Source organism: Phocoena phocoena, chromosome 2, assembly GCF_963924675.1.
Source record: "Phocoena phocoena chromosome 2, mPhoPho1.1, whole genome shotgun sequence".
NCBI lineage: Eukaryota > Metazoa > Chordata > Mammalia > Artiodactyla > Phocoenidae > Phocoena > Phocoena phocoena.
Genome location: NC_089220.1, coordinates 161,997,539 through 162,009,856, shown reverse-complemented (window position 1 = coordinate 162,009,856; position 12,318 = coordinate 161,997,539). Strand labels below are relative to the sequence as shown.

At 35.8% G+C, this 12,318-nt stretch overlaps 1 protein-coding gene across 1 annotated transcript in view; it reads right to left on the bottom strand.

The window, feature by feature from the left end:
- Positions 1 to 12,318, bottom strand: part of MALRD1 (MAM and LDL receptor class A domain containing 1) — a 598,156-nt gene that overhangs the window by 552,220 nt on the left and 33,618 nt on the right. The window contains exons 4-5 of the mRNA XM_065871795.1: positions 6,870 to 6,964; positions 6,620 to 6,781 (exon numbers count right to left, since the gene is read on the bottom strand). Of these exons, the coding sequence (XP_065727867.1) occupies positions 6,620 to 6,781; positions 6,870 to 6,964 (257 nt within the window). The remainder of the gene's footprint in view (positions 1 to 6,619; positions 6,782 to 6,869; positions 6,965 to 12,318) is intronic.

The window sequence follows — 12,318 nt, the reverse complement described above, 5'->3', positions numbered from 1 at the left end:
TCGTGTGATTTTGTCTGTGTAGCTTTACTTTTACCATTTGTCCTGGGGATCTGTTTGTCTGCTTTTTGGTTTTTTTTTTTTGTTTGTTTTTTTAGTATAGTTTTTAGCGCTTATCATTGGTGGATTTGTTTTTAGTTTGGTTGCTCTCTTCTTTCTTTCTATTTCTTTTATATTTTTATTTTTAATAACTTTTTTTATATTTTATTTTAATAACTCTATTTTTTCCTCCCTCCCTCCCTCCCTCCCTTCCTTTCTTTCTTTCTTTTTCTCCCTTTTCTTCTGAGCTGTGTGGCTGACAGGGCCTTGGTGTTCCAGCTGGGGGTCAAGCCTGAGCCTCTGAGGTGGGAGAGCCAACTTCAGGAAACTGGTCCACCAGAGACCTCCCGGCCACACGTAGTATCAAATGACAAAAGCTCTCTCAGAGATCTCTGTCTCGATGTGAAAACCCAGCTCCACTCAACGACCAGCAAGCTACAGTGCTGGACAACCTATGCCAAATAACGAGCAAGACAGGAACACAAACACAACAATTAGCAGAGAGGCTGCCAAAAATCATAATAAGTTCACAGACACCCCAAAACACACCACCAGACGTGGACCTGCCCACCAGAAAGACAAGATCCAGCCTCATCCATCAGAACACAGGCACCAGTCCCCTCCATCAGGAAGGCTACAAAACCCACTGAAGCAATATTACCCACTGAGGGAAGGCACCAAAAACAACAGGAAAAACGAACCTGCAGCCTGCAAAAAGTAGACCCCAAACACAGTAAGTTAAGCAAAATGAGAAGACAGAGAATTACACAGCACATGAAGAAGCAAGGTAAAAACCCACCAGACAAAACAAATGAAGAGGAAATAGGTAGTCTAAATGAAAAACAATTCAGAGTAATGATAGTAAAGGTGATCTAAATCTTGGAAATAGATTGGAGAAAATACAAGAAACATTTAACAAGGACCTAGAAGAACTAAAGAGCAAACAAACAATGGTGAACAACACAATAAATGAAACTAAAAATTCTCTAGAAGAAATCAATAGCAAAATAACTGAGGCAGAAGAACAGATAAGTGACATGGAAGATAAAATAGTGGAAATAACTACCACAGAGCAGAATAAAGAAAAAAGAATTAAAAGAATTGAGGACAGCCTCAGAGACCTCTGGGATAACACTAAATGCACCAACATTCGAATTATAGGGGTCCCAGAAGAAGAACGAAGGGACTGAGAAAATATCTGAAGAGATTAGAGTTGAAAACTTCCCTAGCATGGGTAAGGATTGTCAATCAAGTTGAGGAGGCAGAGAGTCCCATACAGGATAAATCCAAAGAAAAACACGCCAAGACACATATTAATCAAATTATCAAAAACTAAATACAAGGAAAAAATATTAAAAGCACTAAACTAAAAGCAACAAATAACATACAAGGGAATCCCATGAGGTTAACAGCTGATCTTTCAGCAGAAACTCTACAAGCCAGAGGGGAGTGGCATGACATATTTAAAGTGATGAAAGAGGAAAATCTATAACAAAGATTACTCTACCCAGCAAGGATCTCATTCAGATTCGATGGAGAAATCAAAAGCTTAAAGACAAGCAAAAGCTAAGAGAATTCAGCACCACCATACCAGCTTTACAACAAATGCTAAAGGAACTTCTCAAGGCAGAAAACACAACAGAAGGACAAGATCTACAATAACTAACCCAAAATAATTAAGAAAATGGTAATAGGAACATACATACCGATAACCACCTTAAATGTAAATGGATTAAATGCTCCAACCAAAAGACATAAACTGGCTGAATGGATACAAAAACAAAACCTGTATATATGCGGTCGACAAGAGACCCACTTCGGACCTAGGACACATACAAACTGAAAGTGAGGAATGGAGAAAGATATTCCATGCAAATGGAAATCAGAAGAAAGCTGGAGTAGCAATTATCATATCAGACAAAATAGACTTTAAAATAAAGATTATTACAAGAGACAAGCACACAACATAATGATCAAGGGATCAATCCAAGAAGAAGATATAACAATTGTAAATATTTATGCACCCAACATAGGAGCACCTCAATACATAGGGCAAATGCTAACAGCCGTAAAAGGGGAAATCAACAGTAACACAATCGTAGTAGGGGACTTTAACACCTCATTTACACCAATGGACAGATCATCCAAAATGAAAATAAATAAGGAAAGAGAAGCTATAAATGACACAATAGAACAGATAGATTTAATTGGTATTTATAGGACATTCCAGCCAGAAAAAGCAGATTACACTTTCTTCTCAAGTGTGCACCGATAATTCTCCAGTATAGATCACATCTTGGGTCACAAATCAAGCCTCAGTAAATTTAAGAAAACTGAAATCATATCAAGCATCTTTTCTGACCACAAAACTATGAGATTAGAAATGAATTACAGGGGAAAAAAACGTAAAAAAAACACAAACATGCGGAGGCTCAACAATACATTACTAAATAACCAAGAGATCACTGAAGAAATCAAAGAGGAAATCAAAAAATACCTAGAGACAAATGACAATGAAAACACAATGATCCAAAACCTGTGGGATGCAGCAAAAGCAGTTCTAAGAGGGAAGTTTATAGCTATACAAGCCTACCTCAAGAAACAAAAAAAATCTCAAATAAACAATCTAACCTTACACCTAAAGGAACTAGAGAAAGAAGAACAAACAAAACCCAAAGTTAGCAGAAGGAAAGAAACCAAGATCAGAGCAGAAATAAATGAAATAGAAACAAAGAAAACAATAGCAAAGATCAATAAAACTAAAAGCTGGTTCTTTGAGAAGATAAACAAAATTGATAAACCATTAGCCAGACTCATCAAGAAAAAGAGGGAGAGGACTCAAATCAATAAAATTAGAAATGAAAAAGGAGAAGTTACAACAGACACCATAGAAATACAAAGCATCCTAAGAGACTACTACAAGCAACTCTATGCCAATAAAATGGACAACCTGGAAGAAATGGACAAATTCTTAGAAACGTATAACCTTCCAAGACTGAACCAGGAAGAAACAGAAAATATGAACAGACCAATCACAAGTAATGAAATTGAACTCTGCGATTAAAAATCTTCCAACAAACAGAAGTCCAGGAGCAGATGGCTTCACAGGTGAATTCTATCAAACATTTAGAGAAGAGTTAACACCCATCCTTCTCAAACTCTTCCAAGAAATTGCAGAGGAAGGAACACTCCCAAACTCATTCTATGAGGCCACCATCACCCTGATACCAAAACCAGACAAAGATACTACAAAAAAAGAAAATTACCAACCAATATCACTGATGAATATAGATGCAAAATTCCTCAAAAAAATACTATCAAACAGAATCCAACAACACATTAAAAGGATCATACACCACGATCAAATGGGATTTATCCCAGGGATGCAAGGATTCTTCAATATATGCAAATCAATCGATGTGATACACCATATTAACAAACTGATGAATAAAAACCATATGATCATCTCAATAGATGCAGAAAAAGCTTTTGACAAAATTCAACACCCATTTATGATAAAAACTCTCCAGAAAGTGGGCACAGAGGGAAACTACCTCAACATAACAAAGGCCATATATGACAAACCCACAGCAAACATCATTCTCAATGGTGAAAAACAGAAAGCATTTCCTCTAAGATCAGAAATAAGACAAGGATGTCCACTCTCACCACTATTATTCAACATAGTTTTGGGAGTCCTAGCCATGGCAATCAGAGAAGAAATAAAAGGAATACAAATTGGAAAAGAAGAAGTAAAACTGTCACTGTTTGTAGATAACATGATACCATACATAGAGCATCCTAAAAATGCCACCAGAAAACTACTAGAGCTAATCAATGAATTTGGTAAAGTTGCAGGATACAAAATTAATGCACAGAAATCTCTTGCATTCCTATACACTAATGATGAAAAATCTGAAAGAGAAATTAGGGAAACACTCCCATTTACCACTGCAGCAAAAACAATAAAATACCTAGGAATAAAGCTACCCAGGGAGACAAAAGACCTGTATGCAGAAAACTATAAGACACTGATGAAAGAAATTAAAGATGATACCAACAGATGGAGAGATACACCATGTTCTTGGATTGGAAGAATCAATATTGTGAAAATGACTATACTACCCAAAGCAATCTACAGATTCAATGCAATCCCTATCAAATTACCAATGGCATTTTTTATGGAACTAGAACAAATCGTCTTAAAATTTGTATGGAGACACAAAAAACCTGAATAGCCAAAGCAGTCTTGAGGGAAAAAATGGAGTGGGAGGAATCAGACTCCCTGACTTCAGACTATACTACAAAGCTACAGTAATCAAGACAATATGGTACTGGTACAAAAACAGAAACAGATCAATGGAACAAGTTAGAAAGCCCAGAGATAAACCCACACACCTACGGTCAACTAATCTATGACAAAGGAGGCAAAGATACACAATGTTGAAAAAACAGTCTCTTCAATAAGTGGTGCTGGGAAAACTGGACAGCCACATGTAAAAGAATGAAATGAGAACATTCCCTAACACCATACACAAAAATAAACTCAAAATGGATTTGAGACCTAAATGTAAAACCAGACACTATAAAACTCTTAGAGGAAAGCATAGGAAGAACGCTATTTGACATAATTCACAGCAAGATCTTCTCTGATCCACCTCTTAGAGTAATGGAAATAAAAACAAAAATTAAAAAATGGAACGTAATGAAACTTCAAAGCTTTTGCACAGCAAAGGAAACCATAAACAAGATGAAAAGACAACCCTCAGAATGGGAGAAAATATTTGCAAATGAATCAATGGACAAAAGATTAATCTCCAAAATATATAAACAGCTCATGCAGCTCAATACTGAAGAAACAAACAACCCAATCCAAAAATGGGCAGAAGACCTAAATAGACATTTCTCAAAGTAAGATATACAGATTGGCAACAAACACATGAAAGGATGTTCAACATCACTAATCATTAGAGAAATGCAAATCAAAACCGCAATGAGGTATCACCTCATCTCAGTCAGAATGGCCATCATAAACAAATCTACAAACAATAAATGCTGGAGAGGGTGTGGAGAAAAGGGAACCCTCTTGCACTGCTGGTTGGTATGTAAATTGATACAGCCAGTATGGAGAATACTAAGGAGGTTCCTTTAAAACCTAAAAATAGAACTACCATATGATCCTGCAATCCCACTCCTGGGCATATACCCTGAGAAAACCATAATTCAATAAGAGTCATGCACCAGAATGCTCTATGTGTAATAGCCAGGACATGGAAGCAACCTAAGTGTCCATCAACAGATGAATGGACAAAGAAGATGTGGCATATATATACAATGGAATATTCTCAGCTATAAAAAGAAATGAAATTGGGTTACTTGTAGTGAGGTAGATGGACCTAGAGACTGTCATACAGAGTGAAGTAAGTCAGAAAGAGAAAAACAATTGTCGCATTCTAACACATATATATGGCATCTAAAAAAAAAACAAAAATGGTTCTGATGAACCTAGGGCAGGACAGGAATAAAGACGCAGATGTAGACAATGGATTTGAGGACACAGGGAAGGGGAAGCTGGGACAAAGTGAGAGAGTGGCATGGACATATATACACTACTAAATGTAAAATAGCTAGTGGGAAGCAGCTGCATAGCACAGGGAGATCAGCTCGGTGCTTTGTGACCACCTAGAGGGGTGGGATAGGGAAGTGGGGAGGGAGACGCAAGAGGTAGGGGATGTGGGGATATATGTATATGTATAGCTGATTCACTTTGTTATACGGCAGAAACTAACATACCATTGTAAAGCAAGTACACTCCAATAAAGATTTTAAATTTTTTCAAAAAGCAAATTCGTTCAGAATAAAATGCTGTAGGATCCCATTTTTACTGGAAAATTTTGCTTGGCTGTCCAAGATGTTAAAGTGGGCAATTCTCTTCCAAGAACTCCCATAATAATTATTGGATTATAATTTCCACCATCCGTAAGTTTTATTAGGCTGCATAAATAAGTCTGTCTTTTATAGGCTTGCATTGGCTTTAATTCTCCATTTTGGAAAATGAAGGCTGTCTCGAATAATTTGACTTTCACCATGAAATGAACATGACAATGATCCCACTTCAACAGCATTTGGAATTAGTATTTAAATCAACCTGTCTATTTCCTCATTACCTAAGATAGTCCCGTTCTATCAAAAGCACGAGAAAACTGTGGAAGGGAAGTGATTCTTAAGAGTAAGAAATGAAAAGAAAGAGAAGATTGGAAGAGTGAGAGCTTTGAAGGAAAGTGGAGCGATTCAAGAAATTAGGAAGAGTATTAGAAGGTCACGTTTTACTTATATATCAATATATGTTAATACATAACAACCTTAGTTTTGATACATAAATTTAAAACTTTTTAAAATTGTCTTTTAGGGTGACTGGCCATCCCAATTTTCTGACTGTTTGGTTCCAGCACTTGAAGTTCTGGCAAATTCCTCAGCCGTCAGACAACTGGGATGATTAATCATCCTGCTTTTAATTCACCTGGTGCAAAACATCTATACTTTATCGTTTTTCCTTCAAACACAGAAAATACAACGTACATACCTGAAATCTCTGGGGGCTCTGGATTTTGAGGACATGCCTCTCCCACTGATTGTGGAGCCCAGCCGTGCTTTGCCATAAATGCCTTGTAGGACCACCACAGGTAGTTTGAAAGCCAACTGTTAATTTGCCATTCATCTGGCTGGAGAAGTAATAAAATGTAATCTGTGAAAAATAATGAATGTCCAAATAATTACAATAAAGAAGTTCCCAAATGTGGAAAGTAATTCAAATGCTGTGTGCTTTCAAATACCTGACAACCATGTGGGTTATTTGTGGAAAGAAAAACTCTGCTTCGTAAGTTTGAGGAAGGAGAATCCACGTTCGAGACCAATGAGAGGAAGTGAGCTGTTAAAAACAAGGGTCAGTGTGTTAGATGCAGAGCCACCACTGGTAAACTTATTTAATACACCAGGCAATAATTCAGGCCTATATCCACTTTGGGTCAATATATTTTTAAAGAATGAAATATTTAACCGTACCGTTTATCTTTGCAAATGGTCTGCTTGATATTGTTACTTCAATATATTCCCCAGTAAAATAACTAATTGTGAGTGTACTCCCTAAAACACTGTTATGGGCTGTAGTCCATGACCAAATTCATCTGATAACTTAGAAAGTTATAACCCAGCAAAGATGATATCCAGGGAAAACATTATACTGGGACTGCCCACCAAAATAAGTAATTCAATGAAGAATTCAAAAAAGATCCTATTTTGTTGTGTTTTTCTCCGGAAAGAATTGGATCAAATAGTCCCAGCTTTTGCCAGGATTATGGAAAACGATACTGAGTCCCAATGCTCTTCTGTATGCTGTAGTACAGACCATGCTGGTCAACTTACTATTTAGAAGCCTACAAAATAAATGTGGAACATTCCCTGGGCTTTCATAGATTTTTTTGCAATGCTTGACAAGGTTATAGTGTATAATACGGGAACCACTGTTTCCTGCTCATCTATTTGGTATGCCACTGTTTGTCAAAAAGAATGAAAAAATGATGTTGATGATGTTGATGATGGCATACCTACCCAAATTATTCAGTGGTATTTGAAAGCTGTCTTGGAAATCAAATTTAATTGTCACATCATTGAGAGAATCAATAGTAAAATTATGAAACCTAAGAAACCTCTTTTTCCCTATAGCTATTCCAAAACTGTACCCTAATGAAGCAGAAAAGAAGAACATTAATGATTGCATATAACATAGTCATAAGCATAACTGAAGTCCCTGCAATAACAGAAAATTGTTCTCAGAATGTACCACCTGGAATAATTTTATAAACGTAATTTCGATGAAGAGCTGGTATCATGGTGATACAAGTGGACGACCATTATTTTGCTGTTGCTTCATATTCAGCAGGGAAAGCAAATGCTAAGAAAGTGAATAATCAAACGAGCATAATAAGCCATAGGGATTTACTGTTTGCAGTTTAAATACAATTATTTGCAATACAAATGGTAATAGTATTCAACAGGCCTTCAATTACTGTTTATAAATATTCAGCTACTAAAAAGCACTTGTGATACATACAGCAAAAATTATTTTCATCTGTCAAGGAAATCACTTAAATTAACCATATTTATTTTTGAAAGTTTGGTCCTAAAACTCAGACTGATACATTAAGCTATTAAATAATAGAAGAGCATTTTCAATAAAATCATAAATTATAAGAATATTTAAGCTAGGTGTTTTATAAATACAAACTATGTCATCTGGTACATTTTATGACACTGTAACTTATTCTGTATTTTGTCAAAAATTAAATGAGGTTAACCTTCAGGTTATCGTAAAAAGTAAAGTTTGAAATTCAGAAACAACTTGAGATCCTTTAGCCTTTGTTCTAGTAATAAGATTTCTTTTCATGGGGTAAAAAAGTATTCAAAATGCACCCAATAACAATACTTGTTTTTTTGTTTTTTATTTATTATTTTTTTTTAATTCCGATTTAGTGACAATAGCGTTCTTTCAAATGCACACTCAATTTTACCTTGCTCCCTATGAGTATAGAAGTTCTTTAATTCACAGTTGGAGATGTTCCATAGAGAACATCGTCTTATAGAAAGTTATCTTGCTTTCCCTAGGACTTTAGTTATCGGGTCTACGAGTATAAAAGAAAGAAGCAGATCCTTGGCAGCATAAGTTTTTCCCACACGCCCATTCCCTCATCTGATATCCTCTCCTACTGCTGGCTCGAAGCATCAAGAAGAGACTTACAAAGCTGATAAAAAAAAAAAAAAAAGGTATTCAATATTATCTCCACACACCCCTTTTAGTCCTTGAGGGAGCCTAGTAACATCGTACCACACAACACCATTCTCATCACATGTCTCCTATTAATCTCTACCATGTTCATTTCAGTTTGTTCATATGATTCATAAATTCCCATTTTATTCCTGCATCCATAAAAGCAACTTCATAGCCTATCTTTGAAACAGATTTAAAACCACCTTGTAATGAAGTCGTTAATTATTAAAGCTACAAAATAAGAATTATTAAAATTACAAAATAAGACAGGATGACTGCATTTATAATCTTTTTTTTTTGTGGTATGCGGGCCTCTCACTGTTGTGGCCTCTCCCATTGCGGAGCACAGGCTCCGGACGCGCAGGCTCAGCAGCCATGGCTCACGGGCCCAGCCGCTCTGCAACATGTGGGATCTTCCCGGACCGGGGCACGAACCCGTGTCCCCTGCATCGGCAGGCAGACTCTCAACTACTGCACCACCAGGGAAGCCCTCCGTTTATAATCTTAAATGTTTTTGTTAAAGGGCTTTTTCTTCTTAGTAGCTGGGTACATGTAGGAGTAAAACCCCAGAAGTATATAAAATATGAAAGCAACAAAAACCATGAATCAAGTTTTGAGGGCTAATTCAATAACTTTGGGCAGTGAATTACCCCAACCTTGATCCTTAGAAAAGATAAGGTAGAATTTTCAGTCTCACTTTCTTCAACTACTGATAGGCAGTCTTGCCTTTCTTCCATTTCCCAAGTTCTAAGTGATTAATGGGAATGCATGCAAGCAGGAGAAACAGAAACCCTATTGCATGCTGTAGAATAACCAATGGGCTCAAAGGAACTCGAAAAACTGAGTATTTTAACAGTAAGATAACATCAAAAAAAAATCAGGCTGCAGGAATGGATCACTGTGACAAGATCCAAGACCTGAAGCAAAGGTTAAAATGTCAAAACTTTTGGAACAGGAAAAGTGTGTTCATTTGTGACAGAAATATGGCTCAGTTCAGATAACAGAGGTTAAATAACAGTCTTAGATACAAACTCCTTCAAGTTGGTAATTTCTGTTTATTAAATTCCATTTCTGTTGAATCATAAGTTTTGCCTCATTCCTGTTCATTAAACTAACAAGTTCGACATAAGCACATAATATTTGTTAAAACTGTATCAAAGGATACCCTCAAATAGTAATTCCCTATAATTGCTAGCACTGTGTAAATAAATGTTGCCATATACATTTAAGTCTGCTTCAGTGATAAAGGGCTAGGTGAATCACTTTAGGGAATCATAAAATATGCAATAAAAATGAGAGTGATATTAATAAAAATGTCAATGTAAAGACCTCTGAAATTTTTCTCCTCAATAAAAACAATGAAAATATTGGCAAAAACGGCCACAGTAAAGCTTACAGCAAACCGCAGACCTTTTATTCAATAAATAACTGAATCTCAGTAAAAACAGTAAATTTTAGGGGGGGTTTTCTTTTCTTTTTCTTTTTAACTTGGCCCTATTCCTACCACTCTCCAGCTCCACAGCAACTATAAAAAATGGCAGCCCACATTCCTGGGGCAGCATGGCAACCACAGAAATGAGCAGAATAGAGTTAAAACTCTTTCAAGCCTCATTACCAAATAATTATCAAATAATTATCCTTATTTGATATGTCTGGTGTTTCCTGAAAGACACCACTTATAAGGCTGTCTGAAATTGCCCAGTGCAAATAGACTGTTTACAGTAGGCATGTGTTGAAAATAATTACTGGCAAGTGTTTTAACTTTACTGTTGCTTGGTGCAGTACATAACATATGGGGTCAACAATAGACTAACCAAAAGCTTAAAGCAAAACTGAAATGTTGCATAGGAACTTTGAAATGCTCCAACATCTTCCCGCAAACCTATAGAGACATGTGCATGCATAGGGCTGTACGCATGCTCTGGAAAGACCTGAAAAGGCCCTAAGCTCTCATCTCTGGCTGACTTTGAGGCTCTCTTAAGGCAGGAAGTGAAGAATAAGACAGAGATATCAACTGCCTAGGTAAGTGTTGAAGATACACCACGATAGAGTCCCTCAACGAACACTGGGAAATTTACTGGTTCCAGGCATTTAAGAAACTCTCTTTACAGCTGACCACTTGGCTGACCAAGCAGAGAATTCAATGGACACACATGACAGGAATAAAGACTTTACAGAATTATTCCAGGAAAGTCACTAAAGTAAAAACAACAAATACAACAAACCACAACAAACTGTAAAATTGAGGGAAAAAGATTTCCACACTTGCCACATTATATTGTTGTAGATGTCCGTGTTTCAAAAGAAATTGTGAGAAATGCAAAGAAACAAAAAAATGTGACTCATACAAAGGAAAAAAGCAATCAAACAAAAGTGTCTCTGAGACAGCCCAGATGCTGGACCTACCGAAAAAAAGACTTTAAATCAGCTATTTAAAATATTTCAAAGATCTAAAGGAAACCATGTCTAAAGAACTAAGAAACCATGAGAATGATATCTTACAAAGTAGAGACTATCAGTAAAGAGATATAAATTATAAAATCAATAACTAATCACTATAATTGATTGTTATACTTGATAAAAATCAAACTCAAAATTCAGTGTTGATGGGCACACAATATATTAAGATGCTATTTGTGGCAATAACAGCATAAAGGTGGGGAGAACAGAGCTAGGTAGGACAAATTTCTTGAATACTATTGCAATTAAATTGTTCTAATCCAGCATCGATTGTTGTAATCCCTAAAGCATCCAGTAAACTAATTCAAAATTTTATATATATACATACAATATATAATACATATAGAAAATATATATGTAACAGAGAAGAAAACAGTAATGGAGGAACAGAGTAACAAGACAGACATAGACAAAACAAATAGCAGATAGCAGGTGTAAATCCTATCTTATCAATCAAAAGTCTGAGGTTGATATATTGTATAAAGACATAAGCCAACAATTCAACTACAAATAAAAGGGCTGAAAATAAAGAAATATAAAAAATATACAAACAACTAAAAGAGAGCTGAAATTCATAAAACATATTTTAATGCACAATAAAAATGTTATTAGAGACATAAAAGAACAATTTATAATGAAAAAAGAATCAACCCATCAAATAACAATTATAAATATATATGCACCTAAAAACAGAGCCCCAAAATATAAGAAACAAAAACTAATAGAGTCAAAGTGAAAACAGAGAATTCAACAATAATAGTTGGAAACTTCAACACCCCATTTTTCAGAATGAATAGAACAATTAGACAGAAGATCAGTAAGGGTACAGAAGACTTGAGCAACACTATAAACCAGTTAGACCTAACAGACGCATATGGAATCCTCTATCCAACAGCAGCAAAATGCATATGCTTCTATTATGTACACAAAATGTTCTCCAGGAAAGACCTTATTTTAGGCCACAAAACAAGTCTCAATACATTTAAGAGGATGTTAAT